General features: G+C 36.4%; 1 protein-coding gene across 1 annotated transcript; it reads right to left on the minus strand.

The window, feature by feature from the left end:
• Positions 1-250: 250 nt before the first annotated feature.
• LOC113112928 (transmembrane protein 150A-like) lies at positions 251-27,753 on the minus strand. Its single transcript, XM_026278864.1, has 8 exons — positions 27,481-27,753; positions 26,844-27,044; positions 20,053-20,100; positions 17,776-17,862; positions 15,723-15,790; positions 10,470-10,597; positions 3,605-3,782; positions 251-2,735 (listed from the first exon to the last, which is right to left on the minus strand). Exons 2-8 carry the CDS (start codon positions 26,906-26,908, stop codon positions 2,491-2,493), a joined length of 819 nt encoding a protein of 272 aa, XP_026134649.1. The 5' UTR covers positions 26,909-27,044; positions 27,481-27,753; the 3' UTR covers positions 251-2,490.
• Positions 27,754-27,968: the final 215 nt, after the last annotated feature.

Raw genomic sequence — 27,968 nt, forward strand, 5'->3', positions numbered from 1 at the left:
ATGAATGACTAATTTATTGGTTAATATGCCATCCAGTCATTTCATTATGTGCAAGGATTATGTTTATTCCACATTTTTGTAATAGGTCACCAAAATATGAAGCAAAGCACTTGATAAATCAAACCAGAATAACAAATTCAATGTGTTTAAATAAACTCCAAGGCCATGGTGACCACTAACTGGAAATGTGTGACACAGTCTCCATGACTTAAAGCAAAGTTCATTCACAGAGATAAGAGAAAAGTTAGACTAATGTTTGATTCTGCTTTATTTCCACACATTTTAAGGCAACTTTACAGCACAATTAAACACCCCAAAACTCTTCTCCAATAAGTGATTCAATCTTTGGCTGACACAAAGGCACATGAAGATATTTGTTGTTGAATGATGACAGCATGTTTGCAACAGTACAGCTATTGACCACCAGAGTCCTAGTTTAAGCAAACTTAATAGATAATACATGAAGGAACAAAATGAATTTTAACAGGTTTCTTAAAGGATTAGTCAAAAATGACTTTGAAATGTTTCCCCCCTGTGAAACACAAAATGAGAATATTTGCAAACTTTTGAAGATTCTTTCTGAAGATTCTTTTTTTTTTCTTGTTACTTTAAAATTCACCTCACGGTGATCATGTCTATTAAGCACCAAAAAATCTAAAAAACAAAACAAACATAAAAAAACACTGTGCTAAAATACACCAAATGAGTCTTATGAGCCTCTTTTATGTTGGTCATTGCTGTGTGAATTGTCTGGTATGGAATAAAGCTGCACAACAATTCTTCTAATTTCTTCTTTTGACTTCCACATAGAGTATAACAGATTTGGACTTTGAAACTAAATTAAGTTGAATATTTGGTGAAGTTTTATGTTTGGATGAATTATTTATTTAAACAATACACAAGAAGTACTTCTGAGACAATGGTTTAAACAACAAATTAAACCAATTTATGGGGTTGACAGAGTCCCAGTGATGCAATCGAAGCAAAATACAGCTCTCTGGTTACATGAAGGTAATGTTCTAAACAAGTTACTGAAACAGCTGAATGTTTACTCATATCTGGAGGATCAACACAGTCTGGAACACAGAGAGAAGATATGTGACAGCAAAAGACAGATCTGAATTCCTGAGCGTAGAGAATTAGTAAACTGAAATTACATGAATGATGTTCTCAGGACAGCTCTGGTGGAAGCAAACAGTGAGAAGCATAAATATGGCTCTTATCCTTACAAATTAAATGACAAAACTCCCTTGATAATGAATGAGGAACGATATTCATTTTTTGTCATGCTGGTAGTGTGAAAACATTTGACAAATGTAAACCAAACTGTATCTTTTTTCAAAAGAAACTAAATCAATCATAAATTTGCAGTCCTGCTGCAAGTAATATTGTCTGCAAAAAACAGCTCACAGAGACCTTCTGTACATCTTAAGAACACCTACACTTATCACCCTTTACTTTAAAGGCCAGCTTCATTCATCTTTCATTACTAGACGCTTCCTTGTGACCCCCATAAACCCCCCACTCAACACACGATTCCTTCAGTGACAGAAAGAGGGAAACATATGATCACCCTGACCACAGAACCCTCTTCTCAGTTAAATTTGGTCAAAATGTAAAGCAAAACTCATAGACTCTAACATGGTGCCTGGAATGGCACCAATTACTGGCTACTTAATGTGATAAGTTTATGCACCTGTTTCACGAGAAGTTTTCTCGTTCAGCTTAGTTTTTTACAACCAGCATATTTTTTTTGCATTATATGAAAAAAATACATGCCTTATATATTCAAGGCAACTGAATACATTTCTAATAAATATCTGTATTTGGTTTTTGGTATATAAGGCACATTGGTAATGAAAATCTCCTGAAAATACATTTCTGACAGCATATGGTATTTAAGGCAAAATGAACCACCTTGATCAGTTATCAAACAGTAGTGATATGTGAAAATACAATATTATGTGATTAAACCATCACTGCCTTTGAAAATAAAGATCTCTAAAAAAAAAAAAAAAACATCCTAAAGGCACAGAAAAGAATCACCGTTTTTGGATCCATTTTCTTGCAATGTTTGGAACTGGCACAACAACCATTGTTGGGGCTATGTTAACATTTTTGAGTGTTGCAGAAGGCTTCTGATGCAGCGGTCCCCTGGGTTCACCAATGGACATGTGTAGTTTAGCCAACTAGCAGTCTAGTTCCTTTATCCAAGTTACACAGATACTTAAAAATCCCAGTGAGATCTAATGGAAACTCCAACACATCCAGGCAATTACCTTTGTTTTTCCCAGTGTGGAAGCTGTGCGATTCAAAAGGTCCCCGGAAAGTGAAGAAATCTCTCAAAAATGTGCAAAATATGAGCTGGATTCTTTGCCAAAAGGTAAGCCGGTTGTATGAGAGCCAGGTCCAGTTTCTGTCACTTTCCCTCTGCGGTTGTAGTGTTCTTTTCTAGTGTTGAGAGAGATTGGCAGATACGGGACACTGAGGTTACAGTTTGGACAGGCTCTCAGTCTGGTGCATACTGACCCCAGCAAGAGACTCCATTTTGTGGTTTTGGCTTACAGACTGTAGAGATTGCCCTCGGGCCAGCACCATCATTGTGTCACTAGATATCCCGGCGAATTCAAAAGCGAATGTGCCGTAGAACAGCATAATAATGACACAGAAGACCCACTCGAAAATGGCTGATGCATGTTGCAGGACAAAACTCTCCTGGACAAAAAATGCCCCGCCTGAGGAAAGTTTCATCAAGGAATCATAGTGAACATTGTAAACTCATGATCAGGCCTGTTTGCATTACAGGAAGAACATGCATGAACTCACTGACTGGGAAAGAAAAGAAAAGCAAAAGAGGCTGAAGCCTGAAGGCTTGAACAGGATATTCTGGGAATATGTGAAATCTGAGAATATTGCAACAATAAACCTGACCAATGAAAAAAATAACAACTACATATTACAGCTGTTGAAATTAATCCATTAATGTTTTTTAATGTTTAGCTGTTTAATTCTGTTAACTTCAGCCACAAATCCTTCAACAAATCCAATTGAGAAATAAAAAAGTTATTTACCAAATTTTCTTTGATTGTGTAGTCCAATTAGAAACTAAATGTTACAAATACAATATTAAATGAATAAAGTGTGGCAAAATTGTTATAATATTTATTTTGCTTTGAAGATTTGCAACGAGGTCCCATTACTTGTGCATTTTAATGCATACTGAAAAATCTAAAAATCAGTGTTTAATATTCTTAATAGATTTTTAAAGATATTAAGAGAAGCAATCAGCTGTTTTGATATTGGTTTTGGTCGTTTGGGAAATGGTGGGAGAATTAAAAGAAAAAATAATAATAAAGAGCAAATATTTAAATATATTAATTCTCTCTCTAAATCTACCAAAAAAAAAAAGAGAAAACAAAATAAAGTTAAAGATGAATTTGACTTTTTCTCTATAGCTATTGCATTAATATTGTTATTGTGAATTATTGTTGCTAACATAATCATGTAATTAAAATCTGATATTATAACAGCAATAATCTAAACTGATTTACAACCCTAATACAAATAGACAATATATGAGGATGAGTGATAGTGTAAAGGATACTGAGCACCAAGGCTACACAGGCCAGCAGGGTCATAAAGAGGCGCAAATGACCCACATTATATTCTCCCTGAGTCTTCGCCAGACGGTAGGTCAGCGCAGACTGGAGACAAACAAACAGCAAACCAGTGGGGAAGGCCACCCCTGCTCCAACATAGTGAAGAACCTTGGAGTTATCCACCTGTGAGGAACACAGTGACAGAAAACAGTGAGCACAGATTCACCAATCAAAACTGCAGATACAGTTAACATGTCACATTATGTGGGTGATACATACAGTATGCAAATTCAACAGGTTTTTTCGTACTTTAAACAATGAAAGATGGGTTATAACTGTCAGTACAGTAAGTCTAAGTGAATCTGATCAATTACAAAACCACAGTCCCAAAATTCTTCTAAAGCACATGGGAAACACAACCCAAAAACACAACTTTTATAGATGCAAGCTTAGCTGTGCTCGCCAAAATAGGACTGTGTGGTGTTTTTAAGGTCTGAGCGCTGAAGGCAGAGAAAGGGGAGTTCACAATGCCACATCACACATCACATTCAACACCACCAGCAGCAGCAGAGGGCAGCAGAACAACCACAACGCCACTATAAACCACACCAGACAAGGTCTGAAATACCTGGAAAATGTCAGTAAAAATCCATATCATGCTTTAAAACATGTGATATTATATAAGGAACATACAATATTTTTAAAAGAAGTCTCCTATGCTCACCAAGGCTTCATTTATTTGATCAAAATGATAGTAAAAACAGTGATATTGTGAAATATTATTCCAATTTAAAACAACTGTTTTCTATTGTGAGATATTTTAAAACATAATTTATTCCAGTGATGCCAAAGCTATTTTTAATCAGTCATTACTCCGGTCTTCAGTGCCAAATTATCCTTTAGAAATAATTTTAATAAGTTGATTTGGTGCTCAAGAAACATTTCTTATTCTTATCATCAATGTTGAAAAACGTTTTGATGCATAGTACGTTTGTGTAAAATGTTTTTATTGTAATTTTTTTTTTTAGAAAAATGTAATTTTTGATCAATATAAAGCCTCTGTTAATCCTCTGGTTAAAAGTATTAATCTCTTTCAAAACAAATTATTGCATAGCAATCTATTATACTTCATAAGACAGCATATATATCACTGTCCCTCCATCGATCCCTTTCAATACCTTGATCTGCATTTATTATTTTACCTCTTTTTTTTTTACACACAAACAAAAGCAAAGTGTAAAGTGTTGCAGGAGGAACTTTGGACACCATAAATCAACTCCAGGCTGTCAGTGAACCACTGATTATCTCAGCAAATGATATCCTGTATGTTCCCCTAAGGCTAAGACTTCCCCTTCACTTCAGTGTCTAAATATTGAGCTGATGTTCCCAATCACCTGACTTCTAAAAAAAACCTCCATCTTAGTCTTGTTCTCTCGAACCCACCCTCCTCTCCCTTTCTCATCCATTCAGCCAACCTTAACCCACATTATACTTCTATCAGGTTGTATCAGGGGGTCCTCATTGTCTGGCCTAAATATATGCCAGAGACGTTACCCCCGCCCTGAGTCTCTCTGAGCCATCAATTCTAGATGCCCCGGTCAACCTGACCATCATCCCATTCCCTCGACCCTTTCATCCTCTTTCTACTCTTCCCCAACTCTCTGTTCAATTAACAGTTTCATAGCTTGTTTGTGGCGTGGTCCTAGCTAGTGATTGTGGATTATTTTGAGGTTTTTATCAGCCGTTTAGACTTTCATTCTGATGGCACCCATTCACTGCAGAGGATCCAATTGTGAGCAAGTGATGTAACGTTATATTTTCTCTAAATCTGTTCAGATGAAAAAAAAACTAATCTAGATCTAAGACACAGTAACAGACATACAAGTGCAAGGTATTTTCTCTTAGCAAGAGAAAGGAGCTTCTGTCATATGGACTTGCTTTATGACGTGGTTGAATGCCAGCCTTGTAGGAAAAAAAAAAGAGATTTGTTTCTCTCTCTCTCTTTGTGCACAGTGTTTAAAGTTGCATACAATAGCAAACAGCATAAAATACAATAAGTATGGGTGTCAAATACAAGTCTTAAATTGCACATCACCTGAGTATCTGATCAAAGGTCTTGCAGTTTTTCATAGACTTCAGTTTTTTTGTTTTTTTCTTCAGGGATCCCTCCCTCCATTCTTGGAATGCAGAAGTAAAGATCTACACAGTTTGCTTTGGCAGCCAGTACCTGCTAGACCATCAGGACTAAGACCAAGCGAGACGGTCTATGCACAGAAAACTCAACTACACACACTTCAACATTGAAACGCAAGAAGAGTCCCAATCTTCATTAATTCAGGATGATCTCTCCAGTCCAATTCTGAGCAAGAAACACGCGTTTGGCTGTAGTTAAATGTTTATAGGGGACCACACAAGCATCCACATAAACAAACATTCACACTCATGTCTAAAACATGCACACGTGCTCACAGGATGTCTAGTAGTTCTCAGGAACTCTCAAGGCCCTCTCACACTGAACGTGAACGTTTAGCACGAATGACGCTCTTAAATCTAAAAGGCTGTTCTCTATGGAGCCATTCACACTTCAGAAAAAAAAACAAGAAATTTTGTACAAACTCTGGTCGGTTTTCAGAGTTTGATGAAACACTCGATGAAACGGGCCGTCCAATTAGATTTGAGCATTAAGCAGCTGCTGTTGCACAAATGGGTGAGATTGGTGGCACTGTTTCAAATCAGTTTATATCACATATATCACTAAAGACATTATTAAGAATTGTGAGCTCAAATATATATGTTTTTTTGTACAAATGAAATGTATGCATGGATTAATTGTTCACAAAATCAAAAAGATTCATTTTTAAAACAAATAGGATGTATTTCCTGTTAATGCAGACTTTAAGGTGAAAAATTAGTAGAATTGAATCTCCACATAGATTCAGTTCACTTTTTTCTATTTGATAGGCTACAATATTATTTTACTCAGAAAGTCAGCAGGTGTACCAGGCAGTGTTACAAACAAAATTTGAGTTTTAGTTTCATAATTCAACAAATGTCAAAATAATTAACCGATCTGGAAAAATAATACACCACTAATCATTTGATTTCTCAGAAGAACCCTGAAAAACAGTCAAAACACTTTAGATAATTTGCACAGTCATTTTCACCAAGTTCACCTCGTCACTATTCGATTTGGATGAGCTTAAAACTACATCTGCAAAATCTTTAAGAAAAACTAGACTCATTTGAATAAGGCTTTAGCTTATTAGGAAACACAAGGCAGTGTAGTGCAGCTCTTTCAGCAAGCTCAAACAGGTCTGCTGGAACAGGACAGGAACAGCACACCTGTACCAATCACAACCGAACACACTCCGAGAAGCTTTGTTCTTCCCAATCTACTTCAGGAAAACCACAACACAGCATTCTGAAACCAAAACTAACTATCCAAGACCATCAGTACTATCAGGTTCTATCAAAATTTGGATAGAGAAACAGTACAGCCTGAGTTACATAACATGACTTCCCATTTTCCTGATAATAATGAGAGTCTGTCTGCACCCCTGTCATCCTACACTGCAGCGGTGGATTGCGCCAGAAGGGCAGGCAGGCCTGCTGATGAGGTGCAGATGTGGCGTTTGGGCCACGTGCTCATTCCCGCCTCTCCCGCCTGTCAGATCAAGGGAGCTCTGTACTCCGTACACAAAGCACATGGTACGCCATGACTCATTCATCCATGCTTCCAGTAACCTTCTCTCCATTTCATAGGAGACAGGAAGGATGGAGCAATCCATTTTTATTTCCAAGAAATGCCTAATTTTGTAATTAAATGTTGGTGATAGGACTGGAACAAGTATATCTAGATCTTCATATTAAGAAGTTGAAAATCTAGATACAATTATTACTTTGTCATTATAAAACAATTCAAAACTACCTACTGAAAGGCTGGAGTGAACTGCAATCAAGACAATTGAATTACCTGCAATTAAAGTTTTTTAATGTATTGTGAATGATTCACTGGTGCACATTATTCTAAAACAATTATCCTTTTTGGCCAAAGTCATGAGGACATCTTGGCTTTCAACTTCTTTCCTCCAAGCACCTGGATCCATCAAAAAATTATATTCACTTGGAAATATTTCCCATTAATGAAGTAAATTTTTAAGACACCATGAAGCTGCTTTACAAGAGCAGCGATCTTTCCTCTGTTGACATTTTTCCTACTGAAACTAGAAGCAGGACATTTTGAAGGATTTGTTCCTTATTCCTGATGCTGAAAATTATGAAGGCCTGACTGGAGCATGTGGCAGACAGTGGGCAGGAATGCTCTGTACATGTTTTCATTACACAAACAGCAGAGGAGGAAGGGACTTCTTTTTTTATTTTTGATGGAGGAAACAGCAGAGGGGAATGGAAAGAGGGCTGGCAAATGTGACCTAATGGACTGCAGACTTCACATGTGCCACTCAAACATGAAACTCTCTGCTCACTACACATTACTGCTCTCCAAACAGCACGGGTGGTCCTGTATCACAATGACCTAACGTGAAGCATTAAAGCTATCTTCGCTGCTGTAAGACTGGGTTAGACCAGCTTGAAATTGCCTGATTTTTTATGCTTGAGATGCTGTTCAGATATCATGATCTTCTTTGTGAAGCTGGATGAACTTCACCAAAAAATTATTATTACGTCATCACTTACTCAACCTCATTTAGGTCCAAAACCCATAAGACTTTCGTTAATCCTTAAAATTCACCAAAAAATGATTATTATGTCACCATTTACTCAACCTCATTTAGTTCCAAAACCCATAAGACTTTCATTAATCCTCAAAATGCAAATGTGAAAATTTGCTAAGGAACCTGAGAGATTTATGTCCATCAAGTGCATGCAACCAAAACTTTGATGCACTATCAATTTCATAAATAGGAAACCGATTTGATTTTAGCATTTTGAGCATGTTAAAGGCTAAAACAATTGGTGTAATGCAATGTACTTCTGTGTTTTAAGGTTTAAAATTTGAATGAGGAGTTTTAGAAAAAGCCGTGGATTAGCGTTCACTTTTAGAAAGAATATCTCTTTGGGTTTGAGACTTTAATCTTTGAGACTTTATGGATCTTCAGTATGCACGAACAGCTTTTAACACTCCATAGAGAAAGGAAAACATGAAATCACATCATATGACCCCTTTAAGCTTGAATCAGTGAGGCTCTTGTCCATATGGCAAGTACAGTTGAGCTTTAATTTACCATACTGGATGTGAAGAATAGCCTAATCTTACTGTGTTAACCTAACTGAGACTTTTTATAGCTCTTATATATCATTGCTCTTTTTTGTTGTTTTTGATGCTTCCACTGTCCTCATTTGTAAGTCGCTTTGGATAAAAGTGTCTGCTAAATGAATAAATGTAAATGTAATCTAAATATCATTATATACAGTAACTGTGTCTCTTCAGATGAATTCAGTTAAACCGCCCAATTAGTGTGGATTTCTTTTACGATCTCATGAACATTTTAAACATCAATGTTCTGGTGGAACAGACTTTCAATAGAGGGACAGAAATCCCCCATCTTAATTTGTGTTCCAAAATGAACGAATGGTTTTAGTTCGCCATGAGGATGAGTAAAAGATGAGCTTTTTTTTCGAACTATCCAAATCAGTCCATCCCAGTTAATTTTAGGATGCAACAAACAAATGTTTCAATGGCCAGCTGGCAAGTTAATACAGCCTGATTTAGTGAGAGATGGACAAAAAACAAGTGCTCCTACACATAAGGTTACACATTGCTTTTTATGGGGTAAACAGATCAGTCTCTGGTGCTTATATTATCGGCAGAAAGATTTGCCTCCCCCATTCTGTATCGACCCATAAAAACCTGCGATGCCCCCGTTGGCCGACCTCCCCACATCACTAGAGGTCTGGGAACACGGCCAAACGTCCAAACATTTCAACCTGCAAAAACACTGTGGCCAAGGGCTCACGCCAATTCTTGAATAAAGGTAAAGGATGTTGCTTTCACAGGACTCAGAGGAGCATGTGGTTCTGCATGAGGGCTTATGGAGTCTGGCATTTATCATTCATTTAAACGCTCTGGAGGAGGATCCAAGGTAGAACAGGAGTAAAGTAACTCAAGCACGAATGACAGAGGTATTCTCAAATGCTGATATATACACATGCACACAACTTCTTGCTAAGATACACTTGCAAACACAAACATAAGCATACACAAAGATTGTATGTGAGGTAAAGTTTACCGTGTTCAGCTTCCCCAAGAACCCAGAGTTACATGAACAGTGGATGCAGTTTGTTTTTCCGGGGCAGCAACGGAGTGTATCAAGTGCGTTTGCGTGTTCTGGTCATTTCAGTGACGGCATGCCTACAAGAGCCCGGCTTTTTCCGGAGAGAATTTCCGGAGAAAAGCTGTATTTTTCTTTTATAAATATGATAAAACTTAAGACTTTTTGGATATATGAAGGATGCAGTACTACTCTATATGTACTCAAGATTAACATGAGATTAGGTGAAACTGTGTATGTTATGTACCTTTTAAATTATGTTGAGGCTAAAAAAAAGAAATATATCTTTTAATATAATGTAATATATAATGTCATAGATAAATTATCATTAAATTATAAATTATCATAGTTGTAATTACTATTGTTTAGCCTTTTTTTAGCCTAAAAAAACATATTATATATACATGGTAATACCAGTGTTTCTTCAGGAAGCCACTGTGCATTAGAGCCTGAAGCCTATGAGAGTGTGTTTCCTCTTCTGCTGTCAAATGTTCAACTTGAAGACCCTAAAGAGAAATCTTCCTGTGCTAAAATGGAGCAGTTTTTGGACACAAGTAAGTAAGGTTTATGCAAGCTGTACCTGGAAGTTGCCGACCATTATGAGTCCAGCAGCACAGATCCAGCCGGTGGAGAGACTTGCTGTGTTTAACACACAGTTCTGATGCTTCTCTATCACATGGGCATAGCGAAGCATCACAATCACCATCACTGAGAAAACAAAAAAATATTATTTTATAAAGAAACGCCACAATTAAATTTGCAGAAAAGCACACATTTAAAAGACACTGAATATGTGTGTGTGTGTGTGTGTGTGTGTGTGTATATATATATATATATATTGTATATATGCAGAATTCCTAATGAAAAGCATAGCAGCCTTCAACAATGTGGACTTTTAATTAAAAACAGTTCGTGTCAACCATTTGGATGGTTGACACTAAAACATGCCTTGTCCTAATGTTAAAGCAAACAATTTGCAGAATTCTAACATACAAGATTTCTAAAACATGACATCCAAATATGACTTCCTGTGATACAAAGATAATTTAAGGTAGACAATGTAAGCAGTATAAACAGGGTCCAAAAGTAATACTCAATAAGCACCAAATGAAGGTAAACTTGGCTTTAGTGAATAGTGACATGCTATCCAAAACATCTGGAAAAATCTGGACAAGGAAAAATCTGTCTTGACTTGCCCTCATCTAATGACTTCAACTTCTCATCGGGAAATCTTCCACTGACGTATATGTAGGATATCTATGAAGCATTTCTAATGTTTTCCCTTCAGCTAAGCAGTGACACATACATAAAATATTCATTACAGAAGCCACCAAAATGGCAACAATGAAACAGCGAAGCATCTTAATGTATTTTTGACAGGCACAGTTTCACAGAGAGATTGGTGAGACACAGAGACCAACAGTTTTTTTTTTTTTTTAAATATGCACAGAAATAATACAATTATCATAATGCCAAAAATATATATAAGCCTATGTCAATACATTCTACAAACCACTTGGCCTCTTTACTGTCACAGGAATGTTGAAGCTTATAGAAACTGTTTATTTTAAAATAACATAACTTAAATTTTTTGAAAGAAGTATTCTATGCTCACCAAGGCTGCATTTATTTGATAAAAAAAAATACAGTAAAAAAAATGTTTTCTATTTGAATATTTTAAAATGTAATTTATTCCTGTGATGTCAAAGCTGTATTTTCAGCATCATTCCTCCAGTCTTCAGTGTCACACAATCCTTCAGAAATCATTCTTACATGCTGATTTGCTGCTTATAAAATATTTCTCGACAAATCTTTTGTAACATTATTAGCACTTTTGATAAATTATATGCATCTTACCTAAATTAAACCATAATTTTCTTAAAAAATAAAAAAACTACAACTTGCGTTTAAATTCCAGCTAACCAGTCTTGCGTGTTGCTGGGATATGTTTGTTGCAATAGCCAAAAATACACTTTATAGGTAAAAATATATATATTTTTTTTTTCCAAAAATCATTAGGATATTAAGTAAAGATCATGTTCCATAAAGATATTTTGTAAATTTCCTACTGTAAATATATAAAAACTTAAGTTTTGATTAGTAATATGCATTTCTAAGAACTTCATTTGGACAACTTTAAAGGCGATTTTCTCTTCACTTATGACTGGTTTAGTGGTCCATGGTCACATTTGAAGTACAGGAACAAAGTTACTTGCACTCTTTAGGATGTTTTATCAATTGTTTGTACAAATAAGTCATGACGGCATACAGTATGTCATCTAACTAGGCTACTGTGACCTAACAAATGAGACAGAAGAAGGATAGTATCTTTACTCATTTCCGATCCAGCTGCCCTCAGGCTCACTGAGTCAGACTCACTCTGACAAAACATTATTTCCAGTATTCTTTGGAAAAGAAAAAAAAATGTAAAGGCTAACAATGTGGAAAGATAAGGAGAGAGTGGATAAGAAAGGGACTTCACGGTGAGTTCTCTAACATAAATCAAGCTGGTGCAATCTGCTCAACTGTTTCAATGCTGGGTTAATGCTTAATGAAAACTGAAGGCAGATGTGCCCCCTTCCTCGGCCCAAACTACCTCCTAGCAAACTCCTAGACAACATTAAAACTGGCATGATTACTTATAGTACTGAAACACTGCAGGAAGGACCAGCATGAATTTATGCTAATGCTAATTATGCTAATTAGTGCTGGTCTTGCAAACGGGACCACTATAGCCATGTTTCAAACCAGCATGATGCAAGTCAACCAGCATGGTGAAGCTGGATGATCAAGAAACTCTTGCTGATTAAGCTAGATCAAGAGCTCATTGAGGACCAGCATCCAAAACAAAACATACTGTATGCTGGTGACCTTGTATGCTGGTCTTTTCAGCCTTCTACATATAAGAGGCTATATGTAACTTTTGCAGTAGTAACTAATTTGTAACCAGTAACTACTATGTTCGATGTGTTCGATACAGCAAATGACGAGCATGGAAAATAAACAACATGTCTGCAGGCTGAGGAACTTAACTCTGTTTAATAAAATCCAGCTGAAATGGCAGAACAGCAACAGAACTTGTGGCGGGTAATGGTTGTTAACTGCATTAGACTACACTGTCAGATTCAGCCTTCCTTTCCCAAGCATCTACTGTTGACAATTCCCTCATGAATGGGCCCCCAGTGGAAACGGGCGCAGGAACAATGGGAATTCAGCACAGACAGCTATCTGCCAATGGCTAAATATATCTGTTTACCACTGACCGACTTTAAACTTTAGCTTCTTGTGCTCTGGACAACCCCAGAATCCCATTCTTCTTAATGGGTGTAAAGAAAAGGTCAAAAAAGGTCAAGCTCTTTCCAACTGCCTGTCTGTGTATATGGTTGTGTGTAGGTGTGTTGGTAAGCACTGTTTTCTGGAAATACATTCCATAGGGCGCAAGACAGGGGGCTCAAAAAACACAAGGTGCCCAATGGAAATGGGCAATTACTATTCCTGCAGTTTAACTATCACCACAAAACAAAGCTATGTTTAATTCCAATCAAACTCACTTTACATTTTCAGCCTGAAAATGTGCCTCTCTTGAGCTAGATATATCAGATTCTGAAAAGTCAAAGCGAGTAATACGCCTTGAATGTGTCATTGGTCTGGAGTCAACATTAGGGGTTCATCAGTTTGTAAGAGGTGAAATGTGGCGGAAATACTGTAGCCCAAACACATTAGCGAGATGACACCTGTGCATTAATGGATCATGGGTTTTTACCTTGGTGCAGCATTCCCTCAAGAGAACAAAAAACAGGAGATAAAAGTAAACAGTTGTGTCACAAGGTCTTCGGCAGCCTAAACTAGCTTCGGTCAGTTCCTGCGGTGAACTCCCTCCACCCTGTTTCATATCTGTAGTGCGCTACAGTGCTGAGAGAGGTTTCCTCTATTGCATGCTGAGATCAAAAAGAGCTCTTGAAAGATCAGATTTGGGAACACTGGGCATTATATAAGCCACGAGAAAACAATGCAGCCCTGGGGAACCGCTGGTCACCATTGATAGAATGATCGGGAGATACCTTTTTATTGTGGTGTTTTATAAACTCTTTAGTGTAAACAACTGCATTAAGTTCCTATTTTCCTGGAATGCTGATGCTGTAAATAACGTAGCATTCAAGGTTTTGTTTGATAGTTGTGTTATATAAAACACAATTTCAAAAACTATTCAAAATTCAGCTTTCTTGCTTTGTTGGATGAACAACGGTAATTTCCTTGTGCAAACAGGCAGAGCCCGAATCTCCCAGCAGGAGAATACTCTCAATTATCGTTAGACTGGGTGTGGGATTGAACACAACAATACAGCCCTTCAGCTCTCAGCATGAACACAGGCCCAGGCCCAGATGCTCAGGTCAGAGGTCACACTGAACCAATGATTCTTTACTCTCACAGACCTGCTGTGTAGTTTTGCTGTAACCGACATCATTTGCATATAGCTCTGCTCACACAGGATACAGCTAAATTAATGTCCAGTTAACACCATGTCTTAAAGTCTTAAACAAGTCTTAAAAAATAAGATGTTTTATAATGTGATATAGCTGAAATATCTCAATGTTAGCTATTAAAGTTTGTATTTAAAGGGGATTTCTGTTCTTGCTTATCTGCTTGGCCTCTGGTCATTGTTTTTGCTGTGATGTGATTCAAATTCAGTTCAGATCATTTCTAAAGATGATTCATCCTTCCTCAACAGCAACTTATTTGGTGTCTGATGACAGTGTATGGTAATGTGCAGTGACTGCATTGACTGCTCCGTTTTATAAATCCTTGAATGCACATACCGAGCTTTTATTGAGCTGTGAAATATCAAAGTTGCATGTAAACAACTGCATTTCCGGGCAAGTTTAGAGAATGAGAAGTGTGTATCGTCAGCGTTTAGATGATAATGTCTTCCCCTAAAAATCTGACATGAGTGAAGATAAACGCATCTGTAATGTTGAAGATAGTTGGCCTTGTATAGTTCGTGGTGATATAACACAAAAGCAAACACACTAAGCCTGTGGTTTCCTGAGCTGATTGCTGCCCAGACAGTGAATCATTGTGGTACAGATGGGAATCATTTACCGAGTGAACTGCAGATTGATCCGAAATTCCAAAATCAAAAAAAAGTTCAGAAATGCTGTAAATGAGAGGAAAAGGGAAGTCGATGCTTGAAGGTGAAGTGTGCTATCTGAATCTCCTATTTAGCACAACACAGCAAGTTTTAGAGTGAAGCTTGCTGTTTACTTACAGGTGAATGTGATTTTATAGAGGCTAAGAATTTATCATAAAGCCAATATGTGAAATTAAATGCAAATACAAAATAAATGAATATAATGTATGTACACTGCTGTTCAAAAGTTTGGCCAATAAGTGTTTTTAAAGAAAGTAACATCTTTATTCTGAATTAAGGATGCATTAAACTGATCAAAAGCAAAACATTAATGATGTTACAAAATCCATTTCAAAATAAAATCTTTTGAACTTTCTATTACAAAAAGATTACCATGGTACTTAACAAAAATGTTAGGCAGCTCTTAACTTTAGATTTCAACAGTGATAATAATAAAAGATGTTTCTTGAACAGTGTATCAGCATATAAAAATGATTTCTGAAGGATCATGACTGGAGTAATGATGCTGAAAATTCAGCATATATTCAAATAGAAAACAGCTATTTTAAATTTCAATAAAATGTAAAAAAAATAAATAAATAAATAAATGCAGCCTTGGTGAGCATAAGAGCCTACTTTCTTTTAGAGAAATCGTACCCACATTTAAACTGTAGTGTAAGTGGGAGATGTGCATTGTAAACTCACCCATAAAGGATCCGGTGCTGCAGATGAGGCTGAAGAAGCAGCTCTCCGGAGGAAGTGAGCCACATTTACTGCAGATCAGAACATCAGAGCAGAGGTTAGATGCCCAGGGTTCTCACCACATGAATAAACACACATACATAGATGCACATTCAAAAGAAAAGGGTCCAGAGGGATGAACTCCCATTGGCAGCTGACAAAAACAAGCCTGTTTGGCTCTTGGGAGCACACTGACAGCTGTGGGCTATGGGGATAGAGCTAGAAGAGGGCTTGAGGACCCTTAGCTTTTCCCAAACAGCTGTCACTCTGTATGGGAAATGACAAAAGATAAGCAAAGATAGGGCCTTCACCAAAGAAAAACTAGCACTTCACCATGAAAGGAAATCTTCCTTATAAACATACAGGTAATCATTCCTGAAGGCCATTTCAGCTTTACATAACATATCACTGTGGTATGAAGCCTTTAAAAGGAGATGCAGCTGCAAATAAATGGAGTAAACAAACCTAATTTTACAGCCAATCAGCCGAAGAGTGTTGAGAAAATGACAGGCTACCTACTACATAACGCACTGGATTCAATGCCTTAAAGAATTAGTTCAATCAAAATGTAAATTCTGTTGTCATTAAATCACCCTCATAGGTTTCTAAGCCTGTTTCGTTTTTTCTTAATGTCTCTTCCAAACAAAGACTTTTATAGTGACGACAGTTGTTAAGATTTGTCCATAAAAGCACCATAATAGTCTTAAAAATGATACATTTGACTTCTGAAACCATATGACAGACTTGTGCAAGGAGCACAGATAAATTAAGTCATTATTCACTGAAAATCACATTCAACTTCTCTACAACTTGCCATTGTATGGAAGAAGACCTGGATGAATAGTCTTCAAAACATTGAAAAATTACATAGAAGAAAGTAAATGTTTCGGCCAAGACATAATAAATGTAAACTAACTGTATTCCCAAAAAGCCATGTTCTCCTAATAAAAATTATCTTAACCAAATTCAGCTTTCCAAAACCATGTGATAGGTTCCTGCCAAATGAATCTCTACTGTTTTACATATAGCTTTGCTTTCCATAAATAAATCACTGATGTGTTAAGGTCTATAATGATAAGCTGGAAATGTGTGTCCTGTTCTAAGTGCGAGTGTCTGTTGATCTGACCTTTCACCCACTTCAGACTCAGAGCACCTCTGGGCTGAGAACCGCAGACTATGGTGGCTAGCAGTCAAAATAAACCCTCACACAAACACACACACAAACACACAGACTGCTGGTAGTAGACATGCAGATCACAGACACACCCAAAGACACACATAAATAAGACTTGACACATAACACAAGTTCATACTCCATAACCACACAGCTCTGAAGGCAAAGGAGACAGATGGTCTATTGAAAGTTATTTCAGAATCCACAATATATGCATTTTGTCAGATTTCCCTTTTGATGATAAAATGCTTAGAAGAGTCAAATAAATGAATGTTCAAATCAGTGTTCTTGTACTTTTTGTCAGTTTGGTTTCGTTTTTACCTTAGTAATTAGGGAAATTCCTTTGTGTGGTGTACAGTTGCAGCTCCTCTGAATGTTTTTCTCTCAGCAAGAAAAATATCTTGTAAAGGTGAAATATCTTGTTTTGTCAGGGTGACCCGAAGGTCACATGTTTTTAGATTCTTATTTCTCCCCCTGACCCTATCTCAGTCTTCAGACTGAGGAAAATAGAAACTAAATCTATGCAGAGGAAGGGAAGGGGTCGTGGCATGAAGAATGTGCTGACACAGACCTCTGCCTCAGGTAGAGAGCCAGGCTGAGAGCCACACTTTCCTGGAATAAGGTGCACTTTGGTGTTCAATGACTTTTTTCAAGCAACACAAATTCAATATATTTTTGAGAACTATTAGATAGTTTAGAAACTATTATACCGGATTAGTACAGTTAACCTAAAACTAAAACTAAAACCACCCAAAATATTTCATTGCATGAAATAAAATAACATTTAAACCATTTACTGTTGCCCATTGGCATAGTTTTTTCTTGCAGTTATTTCATACAGACCTTATGAAAGGAACATTGTCCATAGTACAGCACAGGGTTGGTCCTCTCTGCATTGGCAGATCCACCTCACATGAATGGTTATACATCCTGTAAGCAAACAAACGCATAGACCACCATATTAATACACATATGGAGTTAAAACAGAGCCAAAATCAGTCCATCAAGTCTCTGGAGACCACTTTGAGATACTTTGAGTTTTGCTCACTGGCCGTAATTAATAATGAATCATATCAGACAGCTCTGAGTGTACTGACTGGGACAGCTGCATCTGTCTGAACCCTCTAGTCGTGGCTTAATGGTTAGAGAGTTTGACTCTCAACCCTTAGGTTGTGGGTTTGAGTCTCGGGAAAGCAATACCATGACTGAGGGGAGTCTAATATTAGCCGACGGTTAAAAAAATTCTCAGATTTTATTTGTCAGTTATTAGCACAGATATTTTACTCACCGAACACACTAATTGAGCGCTTCAGAGTTTCACTCTCCATCAAGTGATCTGCGCAATTTTTCAGTTCATCTCAATGGATGCACAGTAAAACTGTATTTAACATAAGTTACCGTAAACTCTAGTGTGAAGGTGTACAACTTGCCATCACTTTGTTTCACACACACACAGAGAAAGAGAGAGAGAAAGAGAGAGTTGAAGTGCTACATGTAAACAATATTCTTTGTAGTATTTTCCTGTCAAAATAACGGCGTTCCTTTGGAATTCTTTCTCCAATTCCTTTGGAAAACATTCATGGTAGTTCATTAATCCTTAATGTGTTTTATTCTGTTCTTATTAGTAGAATTCATGTCATTATCATCTTATTTTATTATCAGTATTTTTGTTATTTTTTACAGAAATACAGAATGACCAAAAAAGCACCACCACCAGTCCAGTTCAAATGTTCAGTTCAAATGACTAATAAGCATTTATATCTAATAAATGTTTGTAAAATGTCACAGTTTTTAAAATAACTGAAAGTACACTCTTTCAATTGTTGCGATTCAAGTGCCAAGGTGTCCGTAGAGGGTTGTGTCGGTGAATTTGATTACACGCCGCTGCATTCCTACCGTACGCTGAATAATACGACCAGAGTTACAACTAAATTCCAGTATAAACATGTTTTGAAAGTCGCCATAACTTCGATTCATAATACACTACGGTAGTCAAAAGTACCCGCTTCTTCACCGAACGCTTTCACAGATGCACACAGATACTGAAGTCAGTAGATTTGGCAAGCCTATACTACACCATGCAGAACTCAAAGCAAACAGAACGTGGCTACACATCATTACTAAAGCAAACACATACCACTCTACAGGACTAATGCTCCTCCCTCCAAGAGAAAAAAATTATGAAAGACCACTGTTTTTTCCAGAGTGTAAAAATTACTCAAGAATGCAAAGCACTTTAAAAGGCAAAGGCAGCCTGTGGGCCACATTTCATTCAACAGACTGAATTTGATCTTGTTTGCTCACTAGTTACTGTTATTAAATTAAATGTTTTATTTGCTGTACATATGACACCTAGTCCGAAAGTACAGGTGATTTCAGTGATATTCTGAAACGGTGGGTTTTATTAATCAGTCATACCGCTGCTCACGTTCCCACACACAGATGCCATTATTACTGCTTTAAATAATTAAAGTACAGTAGTATGCCACCTCCCAATGCCCAACAGCAGCTATAACATTTAAGTGACCTAGCCACCGCTATGCTCCATTAGCCAATGTTTGACTAAAGCTCTCATGGTATGAAGTTAACCTACGATTGATGAAATAGACAGGATTTAATTCGTCACTGGCTGACACGTCCTTGAGCTAAATAAAGTCAATGAGTCAGGATTCGGACACTCGTTCAACATCTCATATCAAATACATTATTCATTAGAGCAGAAGAGGTGTAGGAGATACAAAGTCAGGAGGTCTCTCTCTCTGATGTGCACATTTTAAAAAGGTGTTATCAGTAAATTATTAATAACTTCAAAGCTCATACACCAAAATCAGCTTTTTTTTTCAAAAGACGAAAATATGCAGATTTTAGTTACCAACATGGTAATAAACATATAAAAATAATCTAACAAAAAACATATTTTAAAAACTTAAAATAGTTTCTTCAAAAAAAAAAAAGAGTTCTTTTAAAAATATTTCTTAAATTTAATTTTTTTATTATAATGTGTTCAACATTATTTAAAATATTCATTATTCAATATTCATTATTTAAAATATTTAATCACACATATTCAATTTAAATAAATAATAAAAAAGATTCCATAATATATTGATATGTACTCACCAGTTGTACACAGGACAGACATGCTGGTTATACAAGGCCATGGCATACCTGGAAAAATATTAATTATGATATATTAGCCACATAATCAGTTAAAATCAGAGCAAAAGTTTTAAAAGGAGGATTCAAGCTTGTGTTTCATTCCTATTTGCAAGGACAAATTTGTCTCATTTGAAAAGGATTGTGAAAAGTGAATGTTTGGTGTCGCATTAGTAATACTTTACAATAAGGTATCATTTTCTAACATTAGCTAATGCTTTAAATAACGTGATCAAACAATATATTGTACAGCATTTTTTTACCTTTGTAATTAATAGAAACATTCATGTTCAGATTGGTTCACAATGCATTAACTGATGTTAACAAATGCAACTATGGTATTAGTAAATGTTGAGATTAACAAAGATTATTAAAAAGTTAAATAAATCCTTATTGTATTGATAATTGATAATTGTCAACTAATGTAGTTAACTAATTAAAGCTTACTGTTACCATAGCATCTGTACATAATAAACATCATCTAAATAAAATGGACATAAACAATTTAAAATAAAAACATCATGGCCTAAAACAATCTGTCTTTGAATTCAGCCATGATTCTTTCAAAATTTCAAATCAATGTTTCAAGTCAAAAAGACCAAACACCAGCTTACACCACTGATGTCTGAGATTACACAAAGAGACACAGTATATGCCCAATGCTTAAAGGTATGAAACACGTAAAATCATACAAGTCACTTTATCATTATACATGATGCTTATGGACTGCCTGTGTATTCACTGATGAAACCAGAGGTTGATGTCCTTTTGACACGTCTTCTGCCAGCACAGAACCAAAAACCAGAGAGCTCTGGAAATTAAGTCAATATGACCTGAATATCTTCAGCTTACATCGGCATTATGTGTCATTCTTTACACATGCTAACGGTCAACACCCTCCTGATCCAGTCACATCGACCCTCAGGAGATGTCAGTGAACACAGGACCATCAGATAACGGTCAAAGTAAATGTTTGCCTACCAATTTGAACAGAATATCAAGTTTGGACGATATATCAATATATTTTAATAAACGATATGGTATGAGGCAGTAACATTTATATCAATAATCAGCGCATCTGAATAATAGCAGAAGACGCAGAGTGAGCTGCTGCAGGGAAAGTGCATAATCCAGTTTGTCCTAAACATGAGACATGCTTTATTTTAAGGACTTTAAAATAACTTGCAAGATATACTGACACATATAGCTTAAAGTGGTTGCTCTGTCAGATGCTCTGACAGACTCATGTGCTGCTGAAAGTTACTTCCCTGATCGCACACGTGCATCACGGAGATGTCTAACTGATGTGTGCAAGATGTATTTTTCAGTGTTTGCTAATCTGCAAAAAAAAGAATAGCATGTTTCCGATCAGATGTCAAATAGATGTTTAGAAAATGTCTTGAAGATGTTTATGATTTAGAATGTATATAAAACTGACAAACTTAAAGACGTCTATCAGATGTTTGTACACGGCAGATGCTTTCCAGATGAAGCGATCTTTAACAGACATCTTGCAGACATAAGTGTGCTTTCTGATTTGCTCTGTTTAATGCGTTTGAGATGTGCTGATTTCCTCAAAGGACTTACATTTCACAGGTATATTTTCCATCTGTAACTGTTAGAAATTCATGGAAATATTTCCTTTTTCAGGAGCCTTTTGCATGAGATTCTCTGCCAAACTTCAGTGAACGAGTGCCGCCGCAAGCATGCACGCCAAACAGATGGAGCTCAATAGAATAAGAGCTCAATAATTGTGTCATATGTAGAATTTTAATTATTTTAGCAGATAGCAGTAATGGGGTGAGCAAAATATAATGCGATTAATCTGTGCTCATGTTCATTTACTTTTGTTTTTAGTTTGATGAATTGAACTTCTGCTTGAAAAAGCTTTATTTTTGCTTTTACAATGTTAGATTGTAATGTGATTTTAACTCCTTTATTGCATATCAATACCTTTAATATAAACATTGTTCCACTGGACAACATTTGGCAGGATATTAAAATATATATATATATATATATATATATATATATATATATATATATATATATAGAGAGAGAGAGAGAGAGAGAGAGAGAGAGAGAGAGAGAGAAATAGAATTGCATTTCATCCAGCCACAAACACATTTGCATTTGTCCAGCGTGTTCACAAGAGACGGATCACCCGAGCCTTGCTCTACACTTAGCACAACACAGAGAAAAATTACATTTGGTAAGCAAACATTTTGCCATCTGCCCTGGCCAGTGTTGTGAAAAATCACGCAACTTGTTACTTGTTATCACAGAGAGGCCTTCCCCAGAAAATTGTACCACAGTCTGGATACAGAGTAACCCTGCTCCCGCTCAGAAACCCCAGCCCATCTGCTCATCATAAGATTTGGATTCGCTCTCTCTTGTAACATGAGTCGTTAGTGACTTTTTTTGGCTAAACATTACTTCTTCATTTTTGTTCTTTCAAAGGCTTAAAAGGGATAGTACAGACACACAAATTAAATATGTGTAGGGATCAGAATGAGTCTGATACTGATAACGTTAATTTTTTGTTCTAGCTGATAACGATACCTGTATTTGTTTTTTAAAATATTGGGTACAGAGATTAATAATAATAATTATTATTATTATTATAATAAATCATGTTAATTGGGTTAATTTAGCATACAGATATTTCCTTGAGTTATTTCCACACTTAATTATACCAGTTAAAATGTATTGTGTAAGCTTTTGTTACATTCACTGTTCATTTTAATGGCGCATTAGAGCTGCTCCATTCCATTGCTCTATCATATGAGTACATATGTGCGTACTATTTTGATGTCATTTGAGTCAACCGCACTGGGCTGAGTTTCCCAAAAGCTTCGTAAGCCTAAGAAGTTCATTAAAACGATTGTACAACTGATCTTAATATTACGGTCTGTGGATCAAAAGCATCATAACTTAAGTAGCACTTGATCATCGTAGATCTACGAGTGCTCTGGAATAATCGTTAAGCCCTAAGTGCATCTTAAGAAGACAGAAGTAATCGGCAGATTACACCTTTAACTTGATTCAACTTCAATGTGATTATAATATAAGGATTTTATTGTGTTTTATTGTACACTTTATGACTTGTTTTCTTTATTTTTTTATTAATTTATAAATAAGATAATACAAGATTAATACACAATTAAATTAATTGACCGAAAAAAAAAAAAAATAATAAAAGAAGTAATGTAAGAAATGCTTCAAAGACTGGGGGAAAAAAATGTCAATGACTTGCTGAAGTGCACGAAAACCAGCTATGTATTGGACCCGGAAATAACATCTCTCTCTCTCTCTCTCTCGCTCTCTCTATACTGTATATAAAAAATATAGTATATATTATTATGTAAAGTATAATAGTATACACTGTAATATAATATAATATAATATTGTATTGTATTATAGTTATTATATCCAAGTTGTCTGTCTGGAACGCAGCATTAGGTTAACATCAATAATTGATCGTGTACTACAATAAAGAGCCATTCTATAAGGTGACATTTCAGCACTTGAAAAACAGATAGCGACTCCTAAGTAGCACTTAAAGCACAGCTACGTGCTATTGTTTTATGTGCATTTGTGGGAAATGCACGTGAAACAATAACGAATGATCGTAAAATTACCCTAGGAAAATGTTCTTAAGCGCTAAGATAAATGGTTATCGGAAACCAGGCCCTGAACGCAAATTACATGAATTAAAAAACATCATTTTAAAGCATGCTACACATGCGCAGCCTGCACATGTTTGGAATGGTGCACAAAAAGAAGGAAATATATAGCCACAGTCTGCCAGTTTCAGTTAGCTTTAATCTTGTATGCTTGACATTTAAAATAAATGTTGTTTTTAGTGAATGCCCCTATAATTTTTGCTTGTTTTATATTTAGGATTTAGTTTTAGTTTAAGTGCACACTCTCTGACTTTCTCTCTCGCCCTCCTTACCATCAAATAACTTAAGTAACTTGTTCACTGTTTTGCTTGCTTGCAGAACTTTCCAGTGATGTCTGTGAGACTCATCAAGCTCACACATCTGTGCTGCCACACGCTCAATCCACTCAGCTAGCTCTGCTAATCACTCTAATCACTCCATTCTCGTTCTGTTGTCAGTGTTTCTTTTTCTGTACACAGCTCTATTCACATGGCGTGTAGTATCGGCTTTTGGTATCGGGGCATTTTTATGAGTAAGAGTATGAGTACAGGAGCGCAGTATCGGGGCGATACCGATACAAGTATCAGGATTGATGCATTCCTAAATATACAGTATGAATGAATTTCTTTCTTCTGTAAAACCTAAAAGATAAGATTTTAAGAATTTTGAAGAATGGTGATAATTAAACAGTTTTGGTGATAATTAACTTAATAATTGTTTAGACTAAAAACACTGTGACATTTCCCAAATTTTCTTCTTTATGTTATGTTCTGCAGAAGGCGAGTCTCTGAAAAAAAATTTTTTTGGACATATTATAACTCTAAATAAAGACTTAAGCTAAGCTTTGGCAAAATTTGTAACCTTTTTCTAATTTCAAAGTTTTCAAAATAAATTCAGTTTAAAAAGCTACATTATTCTCAATAAAGGCTAAGAAAGAGGTGAGAATGTAAGAAACATGTTTTGATGAGCCCTTTTGAATCTAATTGCTCACATGTTTTTACAAACAACCTTTTAAACAGATGGCAGACTCCACCGGTTTTCATATCCCCTCCATTCAACATCATGTACTCGAGCCATTCACAAGGACACCTTGTGCTGGGCGTCCACAACAGGTATTTGTAAGTGTGAGAAATTAATCAGGTCCAGTCAAACCAAACATGATCTGATTGGAAAATTAGGCTACATCCCCAAACAGAGAGGCACAGTGCTAATATTTCCAAACAGTTTATCACAACTACTGAGGACACAAATGGAGGACTGACAGTTTCAGCTGTTATAACCTTTAAAATATAAAGCTTTTGTTATGAATAAATATTCACAGTGTTGTTTGCATAAACAACGTGTTCAATGTTGCAGGGAACAGCACATATTTGTGGGACTATTCAAGCCTGTGTGACCTTACCATAAACAACAGCCTCAACGTATAGGAATACCGTTCAAGTGGAAACACTGCCTTGGAAACTTACCCTTTCCTAAATGGAAACTTTTTTTTTAACAATGTACCCTGAATCATTTAAACAAACGTTCCACTGGGGTGTAACTGGGGGCTCAGTTTGAGAGCACACCAAACAGTTTCTTTGTGCAGTTTGAACTGTTAGTTGTTGTTGATTTTGGAAACGTTAACTTATTATTTTTATAGATCATAATTAGAGTCTCATTCTCAACTATGAAAACATGCCCATTCTTGCACAGATAATGGAAGAAAAAATCAGAAGAACAGGATACTTGTGGTATTGGGAACTTCTCCCAGACCGTCACTACAGGAGTCACAGAAAGAATAAACCAAACACTCTCTCTCTAGCATAGTAAATGAGAAGGCACTGATGCTGCTCTTAGTTGCTCTTCTCTGTTTTACTCACTCCTTTCCTCACACAGGCTTTATGTAACCACCTCAGTGACTTCAAACTCAAGGCTCTACAGGAGAGGAAGGGGATCTTGAACGCCCCGTAGAAGCATAGCATTTGCAAGCATTCCACAGGAAGGAAGTAGGGACAAGCAATGTGACCGGCATATCACTGCAAATACATAAAACCGCACAAAAGGTATTACACATCCACTTGATCGCAGTCTTCCAAGAACTGTGATTGCACATGTAGTCAAAAACCTGATTTCCATAGAACTTTAAAAAAAAAAAATCACATGCCGGTTCATGCACGGCTCTCTTCCTGAACATCATGGGCTTTCTCAACATTTCTGTGCCATGACAACTTTACTAATAATGAACTCAAAGTCTTCAACATTTTTCAGGGAACATTTATGTATAGCCCACTCCTCAAAGAGAAGGTTCAGGAATTTGAAAACAAATGGTACTGAAAGTGGCAGCACTTCAGATGTTCTGGCTCATGATGTAATACTTGCACAGGTTTGAGGTGTCCCAAATTATTTTACCTAGAGACAGATTTTTTTGTGATAAAGATAGAATCTCTGTGTACTATAAAAAACATTTCAATGCAGGCCAAACCTAAAACTATGATATATTTCCATAAAATTAACTGGCTTCATATTGTGCATGTATCCAGCTAACATGGAACGCTCTCTCAAAGTTATGAACAAATGTTCTTCCAGTAACATTAATAGAATATTTCTTTTAAAAAAATTAAGAATGTTCCCAAAACATTATTTATACATCATTCATGGAACTTTTTACCTGAAAGTTAGATTATTTTTTATGTTAAAATGTTTGTTTCAAATTGTTTCAGAGAACATTAAAAAATAACGTTTCCATAATGTTAGCAAAAAAATGTTCGCTTAACATTTGCAAAACAAAAACCAAAAGATTCTAACATTTTTTTACAAACTTGACATTTTAAATGTTAAGAAAGTTCAGAAATAATGTTTTTTATATGCCTTAATGGGAATGTTAGTAAAACATCCTTTTTTTGTTAGATGGGTACTGGTTACATCGCACTATTAAAACAATCTGTAACAAATAAAAGCTACATCTATTTATTCTATACCATAAAGCTATGTAATCTTAAATCAAAGCATACATGACATCTGCACGTTTTATCCATAATGAGTATGGATCCGGAGCATGATCCATTTCCAAAGCCTGATCGTTTGATATGATAAAACATAAAATGGACTTACACAACCCATATTCCAGTGATGGTCAGAGCTGGGAGGCTGACAGGTAATATCATCCACAGAGACATCTCCAGCACACGGTCCTCTCCTGCTCCCTTCAAAAAATCCACTTCTTTCTCCTTCGCCAGCCTGTCTCCCTCTGCTCGTCAATGTGCATTTATACTTGTTGCATGACCCCAAACTGGTTTATCTTAAAGATCATATCTGCAATGCAAAATAAATCATCTTTTCAATGACAAAAACATGATAAACGGTTCCCTAGACTGTTACCTGGCATTTGGACATTTGATATTGTACTATTGCACGATGCATACCTACCTGTTAGCACACACATTTTTACACTTTTATACTCTTATTTACATATGCATTATTATATAGACTACTATATAAGTTTATATCTTTGCTTCAGTGTATGCTCTTCTCTGGACCTGCAGAAACAACAGAAGATTTCGATGCCTGGAATAACTGCTGCATGTCTAGCGGGTGCGCATTTGAATGAATAAACTTGCCTGTGATTGAAAACCGTAGCATGTAGAAGTACATCCTTTTGGTAACAAGGCAAAACGGCTGATTGAAGTTGCAGTTTAACGTAAATGTAAGAGCCGTGTGTTTAGTGTAGAGTGTGGACACTGTGTCTCACCTTCCCTCTGTGACAGGGGACAGTAGAAGAGTCTCCCAGCTTTGTTATTAGACCCTCAGACAGAGCTCAGGCTGTTCAGGAGCGGACTGCATCAATCACCAGTAACCGCTACAGGTTTAGCGTTGTTCCTCAATCATCCAAAACACAGCGGCTATGTAAGGTCCTTCGTTTTCGGAGTTTTCGACAGATTTGCAGAGCCTCGCTTCTCTCAGATGTCCAGCTCTGTCTGTCTCAGTGTCCCTGTCCCGCCGTGTGGACTGAGCGCGCACTTAAAACAGTCCAGCTGTTCGCAGAGCTCCGCCTCCCAACACAACACACACACACACACACACACACATCCTGATTCACTGAACAAATTGTTTTGTAATTTTGAAGTGAAACGATGTACAAAAACCACTAGAGATAAATTGTAAAAAAGATAAAAAGCATTTAATTTACATTAAACATCTATATTAGGCTACATTCAATGTGGTTTTATAGAGAAGTAG

Source organism: Carassius auratus, chromosome 13 (assembly GCF_003368295.1).
Source record: "Carassius auratus strain Wakin chromosome 13, ASM336829v1, whole genome shotgun sequence".
In the NCBI taxonomy this organism is placed as follows: Eukaryota; Metazoa; Chordata; class Actinopteri; order Cypriniformes; family Cyprinidae; genus Carassius; species Carassius auratus.

Excerpts from the sequence above, each read along its gene's own strand:
- LOC113112928 (XM_026278864.1), bottom strand. The coding sequence starts at position 26,908 with ATGTCTCTGTGGATGATATTACCTGTCAGCCTCCCAGCTCTGACCATC. Across the intron at positions 17,863-20,052 it reads GTCTGTCCTGTGTACAACTG|GATGTATAACCATTCATGTG; the intron begins GTGAGTACATAT and ends GTTTGCTTACAG. Across the intron at positions 15,791-17,775 it reads GACAATGTTCCTTTCATAAG|TAAATGTGGCTCACTTCCTC; the intron begins GTCTGTATGAAA and ends TCTGATCTGCAG.